This window comes from Physeter macrocephalus, chromosome 12 (genome assembly GCF_002837175.3).
Source record: "Physeter macrocephalus isolate SW-GA chromosome 12, ASM283717v5, whole genome shotgun sequence".
NCBI classification, from domain to species: Eukaryota; Metazoa; Chordata; class Mammalia; order Artiodactyla; family Physeteridae; genus Physeter; species Physeter macrocephalus.
This window is the reverse complement of record NC_041225.1, coordinates 44,365,886-44,389,598: the sequence shown is the minus strand read 5'-3', so window position 1 is coordinate 44,389,598 and position 23,713 is coordinate 44,365,886. Positions and strand designations below refer to the sequence as shown.

At 56.6% G+C, this 23,713-nt stretch overlaps 1 protein-coding gene across 5 annotated transcripts in view; it reads left to right on the top strand.

The window, feature by feature from the left end:
- DNMT3A (DNA methyltransferase 3 alpha) overlaps window positions 1–23,713 on the top strand; it is a 105,449-nt gene that overhangs the window by 23,254 nt on the left and 58,482 nt on the right. For 4 of the 5 annotated variants that reach the window (XR_008618851.1, XM_028497211.2, XM_028497213.2 and 1 more), the window contains exons 2-3: window positions 4,609–4,856; window positions 17,813–17,917. Coding sequence is in view for 3 of the 5 variants with exons in the window: in XM_028497211.2 (XP_028353012.1) it covers window positions 4,791–4,856; window positions 17,813–17,917 (171 nt within the window). In the remaining 2 variants the exon portion in view is untranslated. Of the gene's footprint in view, window positions 1–4,608; window positions 4,857–17,812; window positions 17,918–22,374; window positions 22,489–23,713 lie in introns of those variants that run through there. The other variant, XM_024118966.3, reaches the window with a different exon arrangement.

Here is a 23,713-nt window from a genome sequence, read left to right as displayed (position 1 = left end):
ACATAGCACAGGGAGATCAGCTTGGTGCTTTGTGTCCACCTAGGGGTGTGGGATAGGGAGGGTGGGAGGGAGACGCAAGAGGGAGGGGATATGGGGATATATGTTTATGTATAGCTGATTCACTTTGTTATACAGCAGAAACTAACACACCGTTGTAAAGCAATTATACTCCAATAAAGATGTTAAACAAAAAGAAAAACAAACAAAGAAAACCCCCAAAAGATACACGTACCCCTATGTTGATAGCAGCACTGTTCACAATAGCCAAAACATGGAAACAACCTAAATGTCCATCAACAGATGAATGGATAAAGATGTGGTACATATATACAATGGAATACTACTCAGTCATAAAAAAGAACAAAAAAGGTCATTTGTAGCAACATGGATGCAACATGAGATTGTCATACTAAGTGACAGTATTATCATACTATCCACTAAGATTATCATACTTTCTCAGAAAGAGAAAGACAACTATTATATGGTATCACTTATATGTGGAACCTAAAATAAGGCACAAATGCACCTATCTACAAAACAGAAACACTCATAGACATGGAGAACAGATTTGTGGTTGCCAAGGGGGAGGGGGGAGGGAGAGGGATGGACTGGGAGTTTGGGGTGGGTAGATGCAAACTATTACATTTAGAATGGATAAACAATAAGGTCCTAATGTATAGCACAGGGAACTATATTCAATAACCTGGGATAAACCATAATGGAAAAGAGTATAAAAAAGAATGCGTATGTGTGTATAACTGAGTCGCTGTGCTGTGCAGTAGAGATTGCCACAACGTTGTAAATCAACTCTACTTCAATTAAAAAAAAAAAAAAAAGTTCAGTGGTAGAGGGCATGGTGGTGCCCTTCCATGGTGGAAGCACTCCAAGTTAGAGGCTTCCCTCGGATGTCTAGTGGTCCTTGGTTGTCCTTTCAGGGTTAAGAACAGGGGGCTAAAAAAGCTGATTGGAAGCTGGCTGACTTGCAGATCCACACTGGCTGACCTAAACAAGCCATTTGGAAACCATCTGGGTTCTGGTGTCAATATCTGTATCCTTAGGCCTTTCTTCTTGCACTGGTAAGATTCTCCAGAGAAGGTAAGGTCTGGCTGCCAGCATTCTAGGAGCCCAGTGGGGGACTAGCCTCGGGGACTCAACCTCAGCATTGAAAATAACCTTCATCTCCTTGGTTTTTGTATATTACTCTTGCTCTCAACCGTGCTTGTCGACTCTCTGCGCAAAGACCCTCTGTTTTGTGCTCTCTAGAGAGTAAATCTTCAGACTTCTGGGGGAGGTGGATTTAGGGATTTAATTCTTTCATTCGATCCTTTTTATTTTCACACATGCATCCTCTTCACCCCTGGTCCCGGAGATTCGTGGTGCTATCATGCCACGTGTCTTTAAAGGACTCTGTTATAAATCACTTGTCATGTGCTGTCTGAAATTTACTTGCCACAAATCTGCTTTCCACACCCCCACATTTTGTTGGTGGTGTCTCCTCTCTGTTCAGCCCAATCTTGTGACTTTATGTGTTATTTTATTTTTTTCTGGCCGCACCATGTGGCATGCGGGATCTTAGTTCCCCAACCAGGGTTCGAACCCGTGCCCCCTGCAGTGGGAGCACGGAGTCTTAACCACTGGACCGCCAGGGAAGTCCCTTTATATCTTCTTTAAAAAATCTTTCTACTACATTGGATTTAGAAGGTAGCGCACTTGGGTGTGTAGATTCAAAATCCCAGTCCTTTTCCACGACAGTTTTGTAACTGGAGCGGTGAGGATGGTGACCATGTCAGTTGTGATACCAAGACGTTTTCTTGATAGGATTCCTCAAAACAACTTTTTTTAAGTTGTTATAAAATTATTCATGGCCACTGTGGACGTTAGCAGTATAAAGGAGAAAATAAAAGCTGCCTACTGTGGCAGTAGGGCTCTTGGCAAGGGTCTTTATTTGGTGGTGGTTTTGTGGTGTAGCCCTTGGCATGGGTGGGGAGGATGCTTTGGTGCCAGGAGCAGCAGGGCCGTCATGTCTGGGTAGACACATGCTGCTGTGTTGGGACCGTGGGCCCAAGAGCAGGTCTCTTCCCTCGGCAGGGTTCCTTGGGAGAAGAAGAAAGCCTCTAAGGACGGGCGGGAAGCGCTGTGTTCAGGCCTGGACCTTGGCCACCCCAGCGGGCTCTGGAGCTGTGCAGTGCATGGCCTGCCCAGCCGTGTGCTGGATGGTCTTAGATGATGCTGGGTGACTTTGAGGGACACTTACTGACAAGGCTGCTCCATTGAGTTACACAAAGGAGCCGAAAGACTGACCCAGGTCAGCTGTGTTTGCTGTGAGACAGTGTACCGCTCGTGTCAGAGGGGTGAGCAGAGGAAGGGGCGGAGGAAAGAGCCTTTCCTTTCCTTTCCGGGGTGTCTGCCCTCAGGGTCAACACCCTGTGATGTTCTGCTTTTCCCTCCTGCTTCCTTCCTCTTGTCACTAGCCACCAGAGGTTCTCTGAAAGTTTTCTCTTACAGAAGCCCCTGGATGTTTGTAGGCCTCAGGGCAGCATTGAGACAAATATCCGGGAGAGGGCTATCTGCCCCTGACTTACCTTGTGCCTGGCTCGGCACGGACTCCACTCTAGGGCTCTCGGGGCTCCTGGAGATGGCCCAGCCTCGTAGGATCCTGCCCTTTGCCTTTGGGGCCTCCAACAGCTTGGCAGGGCAGGGCTAGAAGACGTTCTTGAAGATCATCTAGTCGACCTCTTCCATTTGATGGATGAGGAAACTAAGGGCCAGAGAAGTGCTTCCCGGGTTCAGTGTTCTTCCCAGCCAGACCCCGCCTCTCTCAGCTTGCTCATCCCTTTGAAGATTTTGATGTGGTGGGTGATCGGGGATATTTGTGCTAACAGACAAGGGGTGGGTTTGAGGGGGACTCGAGGGCTGGCTGTTGATGGTCAGAAGCCTTGTGGAGTTCTGGGTTGGCCCGGTTGTCTGATGGGCTCTCGGGGTTGTTTCCGTGGGGTGGTGTAAGCTGGGGGACGGACCTTTGTAGAGATGCCCTCAGAGCCCTAGAGTCAGAGATCTGGATTCAAGCCTCTGCCCTAACACTGAAACACAGATAAGCCTTAGCCTTTTGCAGCCCTAGATTCAACAGTAGATGGTAGTAATACTTGTAGCTGCCCAAAGAGGAAGGCCCGTCCCGGGCTTTGCACCGCGTCGGACACACGGAGTTGCTCTCGCTCCTGCACCCGCATAGCAGACGTTCCTCGGCCCAGCACTGTGCCCAGCCTGGACCAGCGCTACACCTGCGGCTCCCTTAGGGCTCACCTGGGGGGTGGGGTGGCGGGAGCACCTTCAGCCTGTCCAGGCTCTAACTTATGGGACCCCTCGCGTCCGGGCCCTAAGGAGGCTCCTTCCAGCGCCAGCTTCCCCCTCCACACCCCCCCACCTCCCAGCCCAGCGCCCATCCCTGGGGAGGGGCTGCACCCGTGGGAGACCCAAGCCTGCGCCTTCTCCGGTTCCTGGTTTTCCAGGGAGCTCTGGCTGGAGGGGGATGGGAGAAGCAGCCCTGGAGGGAGGGGGAGCGGGGGAAGCAGAACCGGGAACTGGAAGTGGAAGGGTGTGGGTGGGCCCGGATCCAGCCTGCCTCCCACTTTCCTCCTCCTGCCAGGCCCCTCCCCGTGCTGGCTGGCCCGCGGAGGCCGGGGCTGGGCCCAGGCCCCTCCTGGGGGGCGAAGAGCCGGAGATCTCTCTGCGGCTCCTCCGAGCCAAGGGGGTGAAGCCGCGACCCCCCCGCCCCCGCCCCAGCTGAGGCCTGTGGCCCGGGCTTTGTTAGTTCACTGGCGTGAGGCCCGCACCTGAAGCAGGGAGGCCGAAAAGCCCCTAAAATTCAGCCATGTGCGTTCGCAGGGCCTCCTGGAGCCCAGAGTTTCCCAGGGCAGGTGGGGCTGGTTTGCGGGGTGCGGGGGCAGCGGCCTGGCATCCTCCCTCGCTCGGTGCGGCTGCCGCCTCGACCCCCCCCCCCCCCACCCCGGGCGTCCCCTGGACAGCCCTGCAAAACCAGGCCTTCAGCCTGGCCGAAGTCCGGGTTCACCCTCTGCCTTCTCCGGGCCCAGGCGCCAGCCCTAAAGTGAGGTGACATTCATCTCACTACATCCTGTGACTGCCGCTCACTTCCTCCACGTGGTGGGCGCGGGGTGGGGGTAGGGGCGCGGGGAGGACAGATCAGAAGGAAAATGTAGCCGGCTGGGGACCTCTGGGATTTCCCGGGGGGGCGGGGGGGGAGGCTGCGGGAAGCTTTCAAAGGAAAGAACAGCCGTGAATGAAGAGACGGGAGGGGGCGGGAGGCGGCTGGAAGCCCCACAAGTGGCGCCCACTGTGCCGCGGCAACGCGGAGGCCGGGGAGACTGTCGCGCGCGTCAGAGGCAGGTGCGGCCCTGCTGCCGATTCGGCCTCGGTGCCCGCGTCGCTGGGTGCCCGCACCGCTGGGTGCCCGGTCGGCCTGCGCCTGGGAAGAGGAGTCAGGGCAGCGTGGCCCCGGGGCCGAGGGTCTGGCCCTGGGAGCCGGTGGCGGTCAGCTGGGGCCTGGGGTGGAGGTGCCTTGCCCTGCTGACCCCTCTTCTCTTCCCCCCACAGGTGGAGCCACGGGAAGCCCAGCCCCACAGACAGCCTGAGGCCGCGTTTCACCCTCCGTGCCGGGATCTATGTTTAAGTTTTAACACTTGCTTACCAAGACCACGATAATTCCTTCCCCAGAGGCCAGCAGCCCCCCAGCCCCGCGCAGCCCCAGCCTGCCTCCCACCGCCCAGCTGCCCGCGATGCCCGCCAGCGGCCCCGGGGACGCCAGCGGCCCCGCTCCGGAGCGGGGGGAGGAGGAGCGCAAGGTGAGCAGCCGGCTCTGCTGGGGGTGCTGGGCGCTGGACCGCGCCGCTCCGTCTTCACACGGGCCTGTAGGGAAGACGTATCTCCCTGTTTTGGTGATGAGCAAACTGAGGCTTGGAGAGGTTAAATCCCGGTGGTCAGGCTCCGAGACCCAGTCTTCAGCCCCCGTGGTGTGTGAGCAGAGCTTCAGACCCCAGGCGTGTGCGATTGTTAGGGCTGGCCTTGCAGGGTCCTCACATCTGGCTTCCTTTCTGGATCAGCCTCTTACTAGCTGTGTGTCCTCAGGTGAGTCACTTTACCTGGGTTAGCTGCCTCTGTTTCCCCAGGGGGGTTAGTAGCTTTGCGGAGGCCAAAGACAAGTTCAGGGGGCTCTGTAGATGGGAGGCCTCGGGAGGGCTCCCCCGGCCGCACAGACAGCCAGGCTCACCGCGGTGCGTGGCGCGCTGTGTGCTCAGGGCAGCGCAAGTCACAGTGGAGATGGTGATTTCCCTCCCCCGCCCCATCCCTGGCTCTGAGCAAGTGTCACTTCTGGCCATGGAGCTAGTGACCTCCTTGTCTTTGGAGCCCCATGAGGGTTGACCTCTTCACCCTTCTACTGAACTCCAGGATGGGCCTAAATCAGTTAGAGGAGATGCCAGCAGACTGGTTGGTGTCCCTGCCGGGTTTCGACAGACAGCCTCGGACCTCACCAAGCCGTGTCCACCTGCAGGCAAAGCCATTCGAATCCCCAGCACGTGGACTCTGTTTTTGCCTTCTGTGGAATGGTGGACCCTGCGGCCACCCTTCCAGGGAAGCTGTGCCGGCCAGCGGCCCTCCGGGGGCATCCTATCTGTCATGCCCTGGTCCCTGCGGTTCCCTCTACCTCTTCTCCTCTCCCTGAGCGGGAGTGAGGGGTGGTGGTACTTGGTGGCATCTGAGAGCTTCTGGGGCACAGGTTGTCCTCCTGGAGCCAGGGCGGACACCTGACGCCAGGTGTGGGACCGCCGAGCACTCTGAGGGGGTCAGCTCTGCTGACCTGCCGTCAGCGGCAGTTCCGAGGCCTGCTCCCTGCCCGCCCTCCCGCCGCGCGCGCTCAGCCCCTTCTGGGCTTGCTCGTTCTTAGAGCCAGTTTCTGTCTTCTGGGTGGCTTCCATCCATTTGGTCCTGGAGGACAGCCCTTGAAACAAGTGGGGCAAGGACAGATGGCCCTGGTTTGGAGATGAGGAAGCTGAGCCCAGCTTATCAGTGGGGGGTCCAGATGAGAGCCTGCTCTCCTGTATCGGAGTCTTTTTCACTGCCCCACCTGCATGGGTCCTGTTACGGACACACACACGCACGCGCACACGCGCGCGGATGCATGCACGAAGCCCAGACACCTGTCTTTCTAGCCCAGGAGTCTTTTTCACTGCCCCACCTGCATGGGTCCTGTTACGGACACACACGCGCACGCGCACACGCGCGCGCGGATGCATGCACGAAGCCCAGACACCTGTCTTTCCAGCCCAGGATCCTGCAGAGTGCCACGGGACGGGGGACCGTGTATACCCCCAAGCTGGGAAGAAAGTGCATGCTGCAGCCCTCTGGGTGGGGATCCTAGGGATTACAGGTCAGTCCCTTTCTTTCTGATCCCGCGGACTCAGGCGGGAGCAGGCCCAGACCCTGCCGCCATAGAGTCAGGGCCACCTGCACCCACCTGTGCTCTTGAGTGGCAGCTGTGGCCATGGATAATTCCCTTCCCTCCTTGGGCCTGGCTTTGCTCCTCCGTTAGATTAGGTGACCCTGACCCCTCCCCCGGTCCAATGTCCTGACTGGTGCTGACACAGCTCCGAGTCCATGCACTTGCAGTTGGTGGTCAGCTGCCCCCCGCCCCCCAGCTGGAGGAGGTGGGGCAGCCGGGCCACATTTCTCCTGTTACTGGACAGGGCTTCCCTGGGCCGCAGAGCCCCTGGCCCCTCCCATGGAGAGCCGCAGACAGGCTCTCCATCATGACAGTTCAGGACAGAGAAAAAGCACTGGACAGAGAGTCACGAGTCCCGGGCCCCAGGCCTGAAGATGTCACTTATTGGAGATGTGATTTCAGGCCCTCTGGGCTTGTGTTTGCTCAGCTGTAAAATGGGGATAGTAACTCTAGCTGTGCCTGTTTTATGGGGTGGTTGTGGAAGTCAGATGAGGTCACCGGTATGGAGTGAGTGCCCTGCAAGCAGCAAAGTCTGGTCCAATTATGAGGGATTACGATTGCTATTATTATCTACCCATAGTAACTGCTCTGGCTCAAGAGGCAACAAACACACACCCAGGCCCAGAGCCTGGTGCTGATAGAGGGAGCTGACAGATGGGGGCTGGGGTACGGCAGGCGTTCTCCCCGGTGTGCATGCTGGCTCACCTGGTACACCTCCCTGGCACCGCTGGGCTGGCTCCCGTGCAGCCCCCAGCAGGGCAGGCAGAGACACTGACAGCCGCCCACGGCAGCCCGTGAAAGCCAGGCCTGGGGCAGGGGTGCCGCGTGGCTGCAGAGGGGAAGATGGGTTTGGGCCACAGCCCAAGGAGTCTGGCAGAGTTTCCAGGGGCACCTGGCACAAAGGAACTGTTTGGTGAGCCAGAGGGCAGGGGTGTGGCTGCCCACTGGCCCCTTCACCACCTGGCCCCATGTGCCCTTCCCGCCTGCCCCTCCCCCCCCCAGCGGCCACGCCTCCCTGTACCTTTCACTCCAGTACTTCCTGGAGCTGCCAGGCCTTTGTTTATGCTGCTTCCTCTGATTGATGTGCCCTTTCCCTAATTTTCTCTCCTCTCTGATCAAAGCCCTGGCTTCAGTCTGTCTTGAATTACAGGGAGAACCATCAGGTTCTCAAAATGTGATCCCTAAACCAGCGGTACCAGCAGTACCTGGAAGGCTTAGAAATGCAAAAGCTCGGGCCCCACCCCAGACCTGCTGAATCAGAAACTCTGGGGAGGGGACCCAGCAATCCTTGTTTTTACCAACCCTCTAGGGGATTTGAGAAGTACTGGTGTGGATAATATCCAGCCCCGCAGCTGCCCCAGGAGGGCAGGACCCCAGCCACCATCGTCTGGGTGGATCTTCAGGGCCCGACTAGCACACAGTAGGTGCTCAGGAAATATCTTGTGGATAGGATGGAGAGGAAAATGAGAGTGGATAAGACCCCTTCACAGGAGAACAATCCCAGAGCCCTGATCAAACAGGCAGGACGCAGAGCTGTGCGCGGTAGGCTGAGGCAGCCGTGCCTGTGCTGGCAGTGCAGAGAGCCCTGTGTATGTGGTGTCCTCATGGCACCTGCCCAGCAGCCTCCCCAGCCCTCCTGTCCATGTGTTGGGCAGGGACGGGGCAGCTTGGGGAGCCTGGGAGGAGGCAGGCTCGGGGTGGTGGGGAGGATGCTGAGCCCTAGGATTCTGGCAGTGAGGGTCGGCTGGGTAAATCTGGCCACAGAAAAGGGAGGGGGAGCTGGTCTTATGAGAGATGGGAGGGGAGGGGAGCATCAGGAAGTCCAGGAGCCTTGGTTCTGCTCAGAGGGGATCATGGAGATACGGTGCCAGGCCCTGTGTAGAGGGGAGAGCGGGGTAGAGGGAGCAGGACGGGGGCCCAAGTGCGTTCCACGCCCGGGGCTGGAAGGGCCTCCGCAGATCCCCACACGTGAGCCAGTGCCTGGCCAGGAGTCCAGGCCCCGGGCTGGGCCCCTGATCTTGCTGTTCCCCTCTTTCCTCGGGCCTTAGAAGCATAACAGATGCATTGAGTGCTGACTCTCTGCCAGGTGCTCTTTTAAGCTCTGTACTTGCATGATCTTATTTCATTCTTACAACTGCTCCATAAGGTAGGCTCTATTATTTTCATCACTCTATCTTATTAAAGACTAAACTGATGCTCAGAGAGGTTAGGTCACTTGTCTAAGGCCACACAGCTAGTAAGTGGTGGTGCTGGGATTCGAACCCAGGCTCCTGTGCCTCTCAGGCTGCCTCCTATGTGAAGGGGGATGGAATGGATGGTGCCTCCCAGCTGTGATGTTCCATAGTCCTGTCCAAGTTTCTTCTGAAAGTCGGGGTGGTCAGAGAATGCTTCTCTCTGCATAGCAGTGCTCTTGCCCTGGGGTCGCTGTTGGGGGCACTTCATCTCCAGCAGGAGCTCACGTACACAGGCTAGTATGTGTGACTGGGTATACGTGCGCACGCACATACACACACATACCAGGTACATACTCTTATGTGTGAAGACACTGCTGTGGACACGTTGCTTCTTTCCCTTCCTCCTTCCCTCCTCCTTCCTTCCTTCCCTCCTTTTCAGACTTAGGTACCTTTCCAGGTACCTGGCACATAGTAGGGCTCCACGAGTTTGTTGGGTGAACTGAATATACCTTGCTGGAGGACCTAGTAAAGGGAAGGGGATAGGAAGATACAAGGATGGGTAAGCCATGCCTGCCCTCTGGAGGAAGGAGGCCACTCCTGGACGGCTCGCCCTGAGCTCACCCTCTCCTGCTGGGTAGGAGAAGCACCTGTTGTGGGGCTACGTGTCTGTGCTGGAGGAGCACAGCAAGTGTGCCCGTGTGTGTGTGCATACCTGTGTGTATATGTATGCACGTATGTATGCACGTGTATATGTATGCACTTATGCAGTGCTATGGCCAGGGCCCCTCCCTCCTCACCTAGGTCCAACCCAGAGGCCTGGCAAGTACTGATTTCCCTCGGGTGCCGACCACTTCCTGCCTCCGGTTCCAAAGTTCAAGGGCATCCTTGGGTGGGGTTCCCCCGGCCCCACTCTCAGCTGTTCTTGCTGGCCCACAGATCCGGTGCCCGCCCCGGGCATGCCCTGCCTTTAGTGCACTCAGATGCCCACACACGGTCACTCAGGGCCTGCTCTTTGCTTTATAATCGTCACTATAGGGGTCGTTGAGGTAGCATCCCTCCTACACATTTAAACAGTTCCAGTAAGGGCAGCTTTGCCCTTACCTCTTCGGGAACACAGCTAATAATAATAATGGCGTGTCCGTTTTTAGCTCAGTGGAGTCGATTAGATGCTTGTGCATGGAGAGCTGGCAAGTGATGTAAACAGTGCCCACCCCAGAGCCGACTGGGACCTCCATTTTAGGGTTCAGGTTCTCTAAAATTCTCTAAGTTAACTGCTGTTACATGTCAAGTTTAACTCTGCAGTCAATACAGTCTTAAGTGGGGGTCAGCTGGGCTCGGCAGATTGACCTGTGTTTGAATGTGGACTCAGCTACGTGACTGCTGAGCAGCGAAATGAGAGATTTCCGTGAGATGGTGTGTGTGCGTGGTTAACACAGTGGCACAGATTTAGTCTTGTAATTTATTTTGGATAGTTAACTAGCTGTCTGTCTATCTACCTACTTACCTTCCTCCCCATCTACCTATCTCTCTATCTACCAACCTATCTGCACATTTGTGGCGAAGATCCACTGCAGCCCCAAGGACTGAGAGGCGTGGGAGGAGAGGGGACAGTGCAGACGAGGGTGTGAATGGTGTGGGTTTAAAGTCCCCTGAGAGCCCGCGGCCTGTGGCCCCCTCTCCCTTTACCCACTGAACAGAAGCAAAACCGAGGCAAGTTGCAGGATGACCTAACTCCTTTTTTTTTTGGCTGCATCGGGTCTTGGTTGCTGCGCGCGGGCTTTTCTCTAGTTGCGGGGAGGGGGGCTACCCTTCATCGTGGTGTGCGGGCTTCTCATTGCGGTGGCTTCTCTTGTTGCGGAGCACGGGCTCTAGGCACCTGGGCTTCAGTAGTTGCAGCACGTGGGGTCATTAGTTGCGGCACGCAGGCCCTAAGTCACGTGGGCTTCGGTAGTTGTGACACGTGGGCTCAGTAGTTGGGGCTCGCGGGCTCTAGAGCGCAGGCTCAGTAGTTGTGGCGCAGAGGCTTCGTTGCTCCGTGGCATGTGGGATCTTCCCGGACCAGGGCTCGAACCCGTGTCCCCTGCACTGGCAGGTGGATTCTTAACCGCTGTGCCACCAGGGAAGTCCCAGAATGACCTAATTGCTGAAGGCAGGGGCTATGCTACCTTCAGAGGCTCGCATGCGGGGCCACGGCCAGGCCCAAGGTCCCTCAGGTCTTTCGTGCTCTCAGGTCTGGGCTGGGGTTGGAGCCCATCCTGGCCAAGAAGCAGGCCCCACAGGGCCTGGGCGGGGAAGCTGAGCTCAGCTCTGCAAAGGGAAGAGGGCCGGCGGGGAGCTGAGCAAGAGTGGGTGTCCCAGGATGACTGAGAAATGGGAAGATATCCTTCCTTTCTGGCACCTGGACTGGGCACAGGGCCTGGTCATGTCCTGCAGCTGCCTCTGCGGAGAGCCACAGGGCTATTCGGGCTATTACTTATAATCACCCCACTTAGCATGTGCACGGTGTGGAAGGGTGTCTAAAGGAGTTTCCTTTGCCCGGCAATTAACTCACCTAATCCTCACAGTAACTGGAGGATCCCCATTTTACAGATAGGGCGTTGAGGCTTAGAGGGGTTGAGAAACTTGGTAACAAGTCACGTGGCTACAAAGTAGATTTATCTGGATTCTTTCCGTCCACCAAGGGAGGGTGGCCGGTGGGGTGGGAAGGAGATGGTGGGCTGTGCAGAGCCTGGGTGGGCTGCTGAAGGGAGCGAGGGCGAGGGGGCTTGGGGGCCGCGGTGGTGGCTGCTAGCAGAGCGGCGTGCTCCATCCCGGCCCTCGGCCCAGCACAGGCACTTGTGTGTTTATGTGGTGTCTCTCCCTCTGAACTGAGTTCCCTATTTGCTTATCTTTATATCTGGTACATAGCTGGTGCTCAGTAAATGTTTTTGAGCGCATCCCTGGGCCTGGCCTCATGGTGGCCCTAGGACCACAGGGGTGGGCACGGCCTGGCTGCAGTGGGCTGGGTGTGTGCTGGGGGGAGTCTCCGTTCCGGAAGGCGGTGAGGCCCCAGCATGGTGCATGGGGTGCGGAGGGCCTGGGGAAAGCCCGCAGTGCGCAGGTGCCTGGGAGCTGTGCGGGCGTCGGAGGGGCCATCAGGACACGGACGCTGCCTTCGGGGAGTCATGGAAGACCTTCATCGGTAATTATAACACGAGGCCCACTGAGCGGTCAGTGAATATATGCTGAATATTGTTGAGTAGTTGAAACAAAGGATGGATGAGCTTCGGGAGGTGACTGAGAGCAGAAAAGACGGGGGGCTTGGGAGGGCTGCGCAGAAGTGGGAGCACCTACAGCAGTTCCTGGTGCCCCCGCCCTCCCCGCCCGTCCTCCCGCAGCTCGCCCTGCGGCCCGGCCCGGGCCTGCCGTGCGTGTGCATGTGCACGTGTGCGCACGTGTGTGCGGGGTGCTCTGTGGGGTCGTGGGCCTGGTACTCAGGCACCCAGAACGGGGCTCTGCCTGCCAGAGAAGCCAATTCGTTTCACTGAATTCCACGACCACAGACAGGCCCTGGGAGGCCAGCCAGCCAGCTGGCAAAGGCTGTACGTGCTTCTTGTCCCAGGGGCCCCGGGCAAGTGGCTGGCTAGATCCGGCAAGTTCATCCCCTTGACTCAAACACCAACTTGAGACATCTGCTCAGCGGATGTTGGGTCAGTAGTATCCGGTGTACGCTCTGAAGGGAGCACGTACGTCTGGCTGGCTGGCTGGCTCTGGGTGAGGGCCTCGTGGGATGTGTCTCTCTTAGGGGGAGGGGTCCCCATCTAGGCATGAGGCCCCTGAGACAACTGCGTGTGGATGTATGCGTGTGAATGCCCGAGTGTACTTTTACCTTGGCTTGCCTGCCTGCTCATGGTCATGCATGTGTACACGTGTCAGGGGCACACGGCATAGTAGGGTATAGTGGCATGTTGCTGTGGAAAGACCCGAGGGCTGGGAATCAAAAGATTTAAATTTTGCTTCTAAAGGCCTCCCTTGCTGGCTCTCTGATCTCTGAAAGTTAGGTAACCACTCTGAGCTTCAGATTTCCCGCCTGCGTAATGGAAAAAAATAATACCAGCTCTACTTTCTGTAAAGCATAAGAATAAAAAGAAATAATGTATGTGAAAATGCTTTGTTAATTACCATGTACTGTACAAATGTGAGAGATTATTATCATCATGGCCCAGCTCCCCAGAATGAGAAGTTGTGTGTGGCCTAAAATAATCCATCCAGTGAGCTGTGTTAAAATGTAGGTCAAATCATAGCCTCAGAAGTTGAGAGAGGCTGATGGTAACTACCTAATCTAACAGGCCACCAAATGTAGAGGGGCTTTGAAAACTGTAGAGAGTTACATAAATTGAAGTGACATGATTATGTTTAAGACGAGAAAATACGTTTTAGTCATCCTGTTTCCTGACTTTGAGTCATAAAGATCAGAACGGCACCGGAGCCTCCCGCTTGGCTGTATTCGTGCAGGTTGTGGATTCGTACACGTGCCTCTCTCTGTGTGTATGGACTTGTTTATTGAACATCTACTATGTGACAGTCACTCATCAAGTATTTTGAGTGCCTGCCCTGTGCCAGGTGCATTGCTCTAGGCACTGGGGACGGACGCCAAGGTGAATAAGACAGAGTTCCTTCCCTCGAGGGGCTTGTGGCTTGGTCATGATGATAGCTGGTAGTTGCAGTGCTGGATAGTGGGTGCTATGGGAGAGGAAGGACCCATAGACTCAGTCTAGGTGGGGTATGGGAAGGAGGGGCCCAGGGGAAGGGAATCTAGGAAGTGAGGTTGGAAAAGTGAGGGGAAGGTAGTCAGGGCAGAAGCAAGGGTCTGTGCCAGTGTCCCAGGGAGGCAGCAGCCCACATTTGCACCTGGTGTGGTCGGTTTACGATGGGTGGGAAGTGCTGGCCAGATCCTAGGGCCTTCCTTCACCGGGGCTAAGGAGCTTGGCTTGATCCTGCAGGGCCCTGGGAGCCCCCTCAGCAAGGGCTTAAGCTCTGTGGAGTGACGTAATCAGCTTTGCATTTTGGAAGGATCACGGAGCCCCAGTGTTCCTGAGTATCTCACTGCGGCGGTACCAGCCAGATGTTGGGGTTTGTCTGTAGCACTGAGTGATGGCTGCATATGCCGGCCGTGAGCTGGGGTTTGCATGGGGGTGGGGAGGGACGGGGAGGAGGGAGAGATGCACGTTTGTGAATAGTTCTGGTAGGGACCTGCGGAGCGGAGGAAGTTAGCGATTCTTGAGTGACTCTCATGTGTCAGCTTTCCATATATTACCTCATTTAATTGTTATACCATTGCTGTGAAGTAGATATTATTATCCCCATTTTGTAGGTGAGGAACGCAAGACTAGGGAGGTTAAATAGCTCGAAGGGACTAGGGAGTAAATAGCAGAGCAAAAAGTCCAGCCTGCCCGCTCCCCGCCCCAAAGCCCACCTCACTAGAATTTCTGCCCATTCCTGCCTCCTCCCACTGGAAGGACTGACTAATTCAGCCCCTTCACTTGACAGATGAGGAAACCAACCTGGGCTCAAGGCTGTTCCTGCTAAATTTGTTACTGTTTTCCAGCTGCTCCAAGTCACTGTGGATCAGATTCTTCCCTTTCAGAGTATTAGTGATGCCTCCCAACTCAGTGCTACTGGCAGATTTGATAAGCATATTTTACATTCCTTTGCTCAGCCCATCAGCAAAGATATTGAATGAAACAGGCCCTGTGACAGATGCGAGAATGAACAGCTTGATACGCCTCCTTGAGGGGCACGCCCCAAGCCATCTGCGCACCCTTCTCAGTGTATTACCCCTCTCACTTGTGGGTGTGAATGCAGGCAGGCCCGGAGCTGAAGGTAACGCCACCTCCCTTTGCCCCGCGATGTCTCCGTATCACGGAAGAATGACGTGTTGACCGAAAACGGCACGCTTTTCACAGAGCCGTGCTTCAGGGCTAGGTGGAAAGGGTATGGGCCAGAGTCTCTCAGACCTCGGTGCGACTCCCCACCTGGACTCTCGTGGAGACTCGGTTTCCTAAGCACACCCCAGGGGTACTGGAGGGCAGAGTGTTGGACTGGGCATCAGGTGCCGTTCCCCGCTTGGGCCCGAGGGATAGGCTCAGGACATGGCCCTGGGGGCTCCCCGTTCGTTCTCAGTACACCAGGACCTGGACAGATGGTCTGGCATCAAGGTCTTCCACCTCTTCCTCTTGGGGGTGTTGCACTGAATTAAATTCAACAGGGAAGGATGTGCTGAGCATCTCCTGTGTGTCAGGCAGAGCACGTGTGTGGAGGTGAGGAATGACAGCAAGTCTCCAGATGGCACAGGGGTTGCCTGTCAGGGGCCCCCAAAGGCTTTCTCCATATGCTAATGGAAGCTGGGGCTTGGTGGTCCTGAAACAACAGGTGTCTTTGTTTTTAGTCAGCGCAGGCAGCCTGGTAACTGTGGTTCCTTAGTGCTGATCTGAGGCTCTGATTGGCTTTCCCATCTCTGATTAGTTCAGAGCAAAAGTTAGAAAATCAAATGAATCCCTCTGTGAGAGATGCAGTGTGCTAAAGAAATAGTTTAGAGCCCAGAATTTCTGGGTGGTAGGAGTCTTTTCAGACCCCACGGCCACCCAGACTGATCCTGACCCACCTCAGCGCCCCGTCTTGGCTGCTCCCTGTGCATTCCAGGCCCACGGGCCCAGCGACGAGCAATGGTCAGAGGCTTGGCTAGGTGTGGCCTAGTGCTCTGCAGGCAAGTACAGGGGCTGGGTGGGTCTCCTGCTGCCGGAGAATATGTAAGTCCTCTCATCGAGGGGCATGTGGAAAACCCACTAAGTGCTGAGTCTGTTCTAGGCTCTGGGTATTCAGCAGTGAACAAAACAGGCAAGGGTACAAACCATTTAGTCATCTGTCTTCTTAAAAACCCGAGAAGCAGGCAGAATGGACACCTTCCTACCCCCATTTTATGGATGAGGAAACTGAGTTTCAGAGAGAACAGTCCTGGAACTAGCACATGAACAAGCCGGGCTCATACCCACTTTGGTTTGCTTTAAGCCCCATGCCTTTCCACGACCTTCCGTGGCTCTCAACTGTTTTGTAAATGCCAAGTTACCTGGTCAGCATGATCAAGACGGCGCCCTTTTAGCCGTGCTGTAACCTGACCAAAAGCACCATCTCAGCTGAAATTCACTATACTTGGGTAGATTCAGTTGGAACTTTCACAAACGTTAAGCTGCATTGGTAATATTTTCTCTCTGTGTGATCCAAGTGATTGTTTCTTAAATGGGGGTGTCTGTGGGGTCTCAGAAGACAGCTCAGCACCAGCAGGCCTGGCTTACCATGGGGCATGTGGCCCTGGGCCCCCCTCAGTCCAGGCCCACAGAGCTGTCATGGAGGCCTCCCCGCCCCTTGGCTGTCCCCCACCTCGACCTTTCTGCCCTCACAGGTTCTCTGCCATGTTTTCCTGAAAAGAGCCTCTCAAGGGTCTCTGGTCCTGGGGCAGCCTTTCTCTCACCACCCTGCCCACAGCCGGCACTGGGCTCCCTGTCCTTGGCTTCTTTTGCAGACCTTTCTCAGCTGGGTTCCTTAAGCTGTCTCTCTAGCCCCTCTCCGGCCCCTTGGTCCTCATTGCCGTGTCATTCTGCACAGCTTCCCTCTGAGGCTGACCATTTCCGCCCCTAACCAAATCGCTCTGCCCTCGACTCCTTTGCATCCGTCGACTTTGCCTCTTGGGTTGGCAGCTCCCTTTTTTCTTGCACCCACAATGCACCGGCGTCCCCTTTCTGCTCCTCTGAACGCTCTCTCCACCTCCTGCAACTAGACTGGAGTCTCCCCTCAGTGCTAAGGCCTGGGGCCTCTGTCACCTTCCACTCACTCGTCCTCGGAGGGCTCCCGGACTCTCAGCTGCAATGCTAAATCTCCCTCCTAAATCTCCTTCCTGGGCGGGTCTGCCCCAGATGTGCCTCGAATGGTTGGATGGACAGAGTGGGCCAGTGCCACCCTTCCCATTGGTCTCATGTCTATGACTGGTCACAGTAGGTTTCCATCTACATGTCCCACCATCACCTGAAAATTAATGTGGCAAACCACAAGCTATTTTGAAATCACAAAAAATGAAAGTGGAGTGGGACACTGAGGGCCACCTCGATTCAATCCCCTGGGAATCTGTGCACCTCCCCTTTTCTGTGGCGCCAGCATGGCTCTGGGCTGGTGCCCTCCCCTGGGAGGCCTGTGGAGATGTCTGTGGCTGCCGACGTCATGCAGGGCACGAATGGCAGCCTGAGGGGCCTCTGCTGGGCCAGGGTCCCTTTCTCCTTCCCCAACACAGCTTTTGCTCATGATTAGTCATGCTGGAGCCGGCTGAGTCAGAAGCAGCTTGTGGGTGGTTTGTGGCCAGGCTGGAGCAGTGAGGCAGGAGGACTTTCTAGGTTTGTGTGTCTGCCCCACGAGACAAGCAGTGCAGGGCTCGGCCCTGGCACGCGCCAGGTGAAGGGTGGTAGCAAGACCAAACTCTGGTCCAAAATTCAGCGAAGGAGGGGCATCGCGATGAACCAAGACACGGTCCCTGAGATGCTCCCGCGGGGTAACAGGCACATGCAGTGCCCACGCGACGTGGCAGGTGCTTCAGGGCAGGTGTATGTACAGGGGCTGTAACGCCCTCCACGGTCCGTGGTAGGCCTCCTTCCAAGGGTTGCATGTACTAACAGTAGACATCGCTACATGTCATACTTCTCTTCCTGTGATTTTATTCTCTTCAATAAAGGTGATTCATTAAATACAGCATTAATCATTTTTGTACTTGTATTAGATTTTTTTTTCATATAAATAAACTCATATCCAGAAACAAATTCTTTGTCAGAGCATGTGTTATGATTCTGTGGTTCAGAGAACGTGTCCACCGAGGGAGCGCTGCGTTCTGCCGGGGCAGCGGGGAGCCTCTGAAGTCCCCGGAGGATAAAGTTGAATCGGCCGTCAGGGGTGGCCCAGCTGTGCCAGTCAGGAAGCGGGTGAAGGCCATGCCTGCCAGGGGGACCAGCGTGACACAACCCTGGCAGTGTGGCTGCCCTGCCGGTGGGACACTGGGGAGGGCTCTGGGGTCCAGCCCTGGCTTTACAGGCTGTGTCTGTGCCCACAGGAGGGAGAGGAGCAGGAGGAGGCTCGTGGCAAGGAGGAGCGGCAGGAGCCCAGCACAACTGCCCGGAAGGTGGGGCGGCCCGGGAGGAAGCGCAAGCACCCTCCGGTGAGTGAGGTGGCGTGCCCCCAGCCCAGGTGCGCACGCACGCACGCGCACACGCACACACGCGCACACGCACACACGCGCACGCACGCACACGCACGCGCACACTGTAAGTGCCAGTGATGTGTGTCCTGCAGGGACCTGGGCACGCTAAGACTGGGGCATGGAGTGTACCCCTCCAGCTGTAGAGCCCAATTCCATTCCCCATTCACTGGACCCCCAAAACCACCCCCAAACTTTCCTATTTTCTGCATCGAACCGGGGGCCCCTAGAGGCCAGGGGACTTGCTCTGTGGGTCTTGTGGTACTTGAGCCAGGCCCCTGACTCTCAGCTTCTTTCTGGAAGGGCAGCAAGAGAGTGGGACTTGTTCTTCCCTAGCCTGCCTGCACGGGCCCCTCCCTCCCCATCCAGACACCCACCTTGGGCCTCAGCCCCACCTGGAGAACTTGGAGGAAGGGAACTGAGGTCTGGAAGTTGATCAGAGTGAGTAGGGAAGAGATGCAGGCTGTAAGAGAGGAGGAGGGCTGGGCGCTGTGTAAGTCCAGTAGAAGTGTAGACCCCGGGCTTCCGGGTGCCATTGCCTCTGAATCTGGGGAGTGGGGGTGCTCTGGGGTTGCCCAAGATGAGGAGTGCTCCGGAGGGCAAGGCCCGTGGGCGGCAGGAGCCTGCCTTCCTTATGCCTTAAACTCAGAGGCAGAACAATAGTTATCTGCCAGCTCCAGCCACAGCTGGTTCCTTTCTTTTCGTCCCTCCCAGCTGAGAATGGGAAACTTGGAGCAAGAAGGTAAAGAGGAGCCAGGAGCCCCGCACTTGTAACTCAGCCCTTCAAGGAAATGTTCTCAGCGGGGCAGGATTTTCCTCCTTGGGGCAGAGAGAAGGGTGAACGTGGCTGCACTGAAAGGGGCAGCAGAGGGAGGGAGGGCGGGCTGCACCAGCTGGAGGTGAGGGGGGTTCTTGTAGTCAGGAGGTCTGGGAATCTGCAGGGCACTGAAGTGCACCACTGCCACTTCTGCTTGGAGATTTGGAGGGGAAAGGGGGAAGAAGTTAAGTCATTTAACTGGTAAGTAATTTTAAACACTTTAATATTAAAGCAGACATGGATATTTTATGGCCTGGAATGAAAAATTCACATGCAGTTGAAAGATAAAACGGGACTTCAAAGGAATTTTCAGCTTGCAGCAGACTCCAGGCTGCACTCCCAGATTCCCAGGGGGCCCTCCACTCTCCTCCCCGCCCTCACAGGGCACCTGGCGGGAGAAAGTGCAGGGGCACAGTGAAGGCTGAGTCAGAGCCCACACGTCATTCCGAATCTGAGCTGCACGTGTGCTCGAGATCTGCAGAGCAAACTCCACCTTTCCCTGGTTCGGGTGCTGGGGACGGGAGCCACCACCTGTAGCAAATGGGACCTGGCAGCCCTTTGACTCACATTTGTGAGTCCCTGGAACCAAAGGGAGGGCACATCACTGAGAGGTGGGGTGAGGCCCCAGGATCAGAGGGTGCAGGGAAGTCAGGGGTAAGTGTGGAAGTGTGTCCAGAGATGGACGATGAGAGGGAAGAGGGGCACGGCCCGGTGGGTCATACACCCCTGGCCCGGAACAGTGCCCAGCATGGAAGGAAAAGCACTGTCTTTAAAATCCAACAGACCTGGGTTTAAATCCCAGCTCCACCACTGACCACCTGTGTAACACTGAACAAGTCACTGCCTGAACCTTGGGTTCCCGTTCTGAAAAATATCGAGATGATAAAAACGCATTCCTCCTAGAGAATTAATGAGAATTAAATGGGTTAAAACACTAAAGAGCCAGGGGTCAGCAAAGGTCGGTCCTGCCCTTACCCGAAACAGAAGCAGCAGCCCCGGATTTACTGCTTCCCAGCTGTGTGACCTTAGCAAATTACTGAACCTCTCTGAACTTTTGCTTCCTCATTGGTAAAATATGGCTGCCGGTAATACCTGCCCTGTCCACCTCCAGGGGTGCTGTGCAAACAGCAAAGTGGGCTCCAAATGCACAGGGCCAGCAGCGTCATAAACCGGCATCCCCAACCCCGGAGGGGCCAGTGGGCCAGGGGTCTACAAGGCCTTTCGGGTGGGAGCCTGGCGTCGGCCTCTCAGCAGCTCCGGTGGGCAGCGGTGCGCATCCCGTGCAGGTCAGTGTGGATGTGGTCCAGTCCTAAGTGAGGCCCTGGGAAGGGGGAGAGTGCGTGGGGAGGCAACGCTGACTGGGGAGGCATGGGGCTGAGGCAGCTGTTGTGAAAGGGACCCCTTGCACGTTGAGGGGAACAGAGAACAGCCAGCAGGTCTTCCCCGGCAGCAGGCCCGTGGACTCCAAGGGAGCCCACTTGGGGGAAGCTGGTGCAGCAGCTCAGGGCCAGCCCACGGTCTCCTGGGCCTCGGGCCACCTGGTTCACTTGCGGAGCAGGTGCTGGCCCAGGCCTCTGCCCCTCCCCAGCCAAGGAGCACAGCAGGGAGGGCTTCTGGGGACCTGGCGCAGCTGTGGCCCTGGGAACAGATTGACCAGGGAGCTTTAAAGCAGCTGAGTGTGTGTCATCGAGCTAAGCCTGGAAACGGGGTGGGAGGGTGGGCTTGGCTCAAATCCTGGCAGGTGGAACAGAGGGAGGAGTGCTGGGAGTGCAAACATTTGTGCAAATGTTGCGTATCCACCGCTGGCCGGGAGGGACGAGGTACATCCAGTGGTGTCCTCACCATCCCCCGGCCCGGCCCGAGGCTGTGAAATCGGCTCCAGAATTTCCCCCGAGGCCTGCCTGTCCCTGAGTGCCTTCCACTTTCTCCTGCTCCTGCGTCAGCCTCCTGGCTGCGCCCTCACCCAGATCAGGCCCCGCCTTCCCCCAGCATCTCTCTAGACCCCCCGGCCCTCTCTTTCTCGGTGACAAACACATTACACCTACTGAGCACCTGCCAAGTAAGTAAGACTTATTTCAACCTAGTGTGCTAGATGGGAGGCCACAGGTGATTACGCTAAATACAACCCAGGGCACGTCGCTTTCAAGAATCTGCAGGAGCTCTGTTTTCATGGGACGAGACCTGGAGCCCTGCAGTTGCCTCCTCACCGTGTGACCCCTCCTGCCTCTGCGCCGGTGCTCAGCGACCGCCTCCTTCGCCAAGGAGACCCCCCGCCTCTTCGCTGCTCCCTGACCACCCCAAGCACGTTTGTCCCGCCGCCTCGTAGGCTGTTCCGCAGCCTTCCCTTCTCTCCACCGGCCCCGGTATCACAGCCCAACAAGGCCTGTCTTGCAAATGAAGCCCAGTGCAGCCATCGTGACCCACAGCGGCTCTCCCTTTTGAAGTGACTGTGAAATTAAAGTGAACACTAAGAAGTAAGACGAGATATCAGCCCACCAATCCCGGGCTTTGGTCCACACACCTGACTCCGAAGCACCAGTCTGCGAACTGTTTGGTTACCTGTCTGTACAGAACTTGAGAATCAGCATTTAGAAACCTTTATATCAATTTGGTACTGTCGCCACATCCACAGGCATGATCTTGTGTCTTTTACAGAAGTACCATTTCCTGGTGGATTGGGAATTTTAAAAACCTAAACCAAAGCCTGGCTTTTCACACAGAAAAGCCGGTAGAGAGAGCTTGTCTCTTCCACCCGATCTGCCGTTTAGAGGCACCCCCGTTGCACTGTCTACCCACTCACTGAGGTCAGCGACCATGAAGGAAGGCTCAGAGCGGTGCGGCACTCGATTGCCTGCGAGGGCTTTCTACACCGTGACCTCACTTGATGCCAACGACAAACCTGTGTGGGGTGGGTGGAGGCCGCTGGCATTACCGTCCCCACATTCAGATGAAGAGACTGAGGTTCAGGGAGGACGATCCGGACTTGGACTCCACACCTCCCGACTGCAGAGCCCACAGTGCTCACTCCTTGCCGCTCCAGCCACGCCGTCTGCAAGACTGGGTATCCCAGATTCGCTTTAAGATAACATATGAATGCAGGGCTGTTTGAAAAAGTGTGTAGACCTGGTCCAAAAAGCATCCAGAGAAAACAGAACTGAGCAGGGCAACTGACCCAAATACCAGGGAGCCTGCGGGTAAGTGGGGAAGGCTGCGGTGGTCTGAGGAGTGAGCAGTGGGCCCATTTCAACCGAGCGGCGGTGTTGGTCTGTGGCACTGGCCTCAGAGCCAGGATGCTCGCAGCCGGAGCAGCAACAGGAAACAGGAAGCCGGCCTCAGGGCTGGGCGGAGCCTAGAAAGGGAGCTGGCACCTGGGTGCAGGGCCTGCTGGCTGGCCAGTACCCGCGACCATAGGACGGGACAGCAGCGTGCAGGGCTGGTCTCTGCTGGCCAGAGAGTGTGGGCCTGTGTGTGGGTGTGAGCGTCGGCTGGGAGGAAGAGGCATCTTCCTGTTCACGGGCTCCGAGGACGTTGCAGAGTAACAAGTGAGGGTGTCCGAAGCTGGTTCCTGCCTGATCGCAGACCCAGACTGCCCTGCGACCGCCTTTGTCCTATGTGCTGGTTACCGCTGGGGCTCCAGGAGGGACAGTGTCTGCCCTTGCCCGCCAGACCCTGGGGTGGGGACCGGCCCTTCAGGGCTCCCCGCCCTGTTTACTAGGTATATGCACTTATTCATTGAAAATTTATATTCATCAACTTCCTCCAGGGTTATTTTTGCTCAGTGGGAGCACTCTGAGGTCACCTCTTGCTAAGAATAACCCAGAAAGGGGGGGAGGGGGAGGGGAGGAGGAGGAGGGGGCTGAGAGCAGGCACCGAGCTCGGCCAGAACGGCCCACAGCCAGCGTAACTCACTCCTCACTCCTCGCTGGAGGCTGAGCCTCCATCATAACGCCTGAGCGAGTGAGTTCTTGAGGGCCAAACTGCTCCACTTCAAAGCAGAAGACTTGTGCTGTAAGCTGTGTGAAGCTGGGGGACCGTTCCACTGCAGCTTAAGCCAGCCAAGTACCGTTTCACTCAGTTATTGGGCCTTTGCGGTATTGGCTCATTTTCCCACTTAACATGACCGTTTGATTCTTAAGACAGAACTCAAATCGCCTCTTTGTGTCCGGGTTAGAAGGGCTCCTTCACTAACCCCTGGAACCTTGACTCGGTGACTTGGTGCCCCTTGTTTTTGTGCACAAAACTTCCTGAAAGGGTCTCTCCCATTCCTGGGCCCCGGCCCCTCAGGGGGCATCCCTGCCTGTGAGCCTGCGTGGGCCCGCTGCTGCCCGTTCCCCTGTGTCGTCATGCTTTTGAAGGTGTGGGGAAAACAGGGCTGTCAGACGTCTCGCGAGGTTAGAGACTTTCCTTGTAGCTGTGCCATGCGGGCTCCTCTGCTCGTTCCCCCAGCTGATCGGTCAAACCAGCGCTCACGGAGCCATCCAGTGGCCCAAGAGCCTGGCCCGTGGTCTGGACCTAAAGTGCCGAAGACATGTTGGGGGGAGGGGCTGGACTTGGGCCTTCGAAGGGAGGTGATGTGTGGCAGGGGAAAGTGGGAGGTTTCCCCACCTAGGACCTTCCTGAGCAGCGTATGCAGGGACGAATGTGCGCGGGGACCGGCGTGCTCGGGGGAGGCCGGACCGTGCGCAGACTGGCTTGGCTGAGTGGAAGAGGGTTTCATTTAAGAACACCTTTGATCTCGGGTGGAGAGGTAGTTTGCAGGCAGCCTGAGGGTTTATATTTTTTCCTCTCAAAAACGTGCTGTGGGGCTTCCCTGGTGGCGCAGTGGTTGGTTGCGAGTCCGCCTGCCGACGCAGGGGACGCGGGTTCGTGCCCCGGTCCGGGAAGATCCCACATGCCGCGGAGCGGCTGGGCCCGTGAGCCATGGCCGCCGAGCCTGCGCG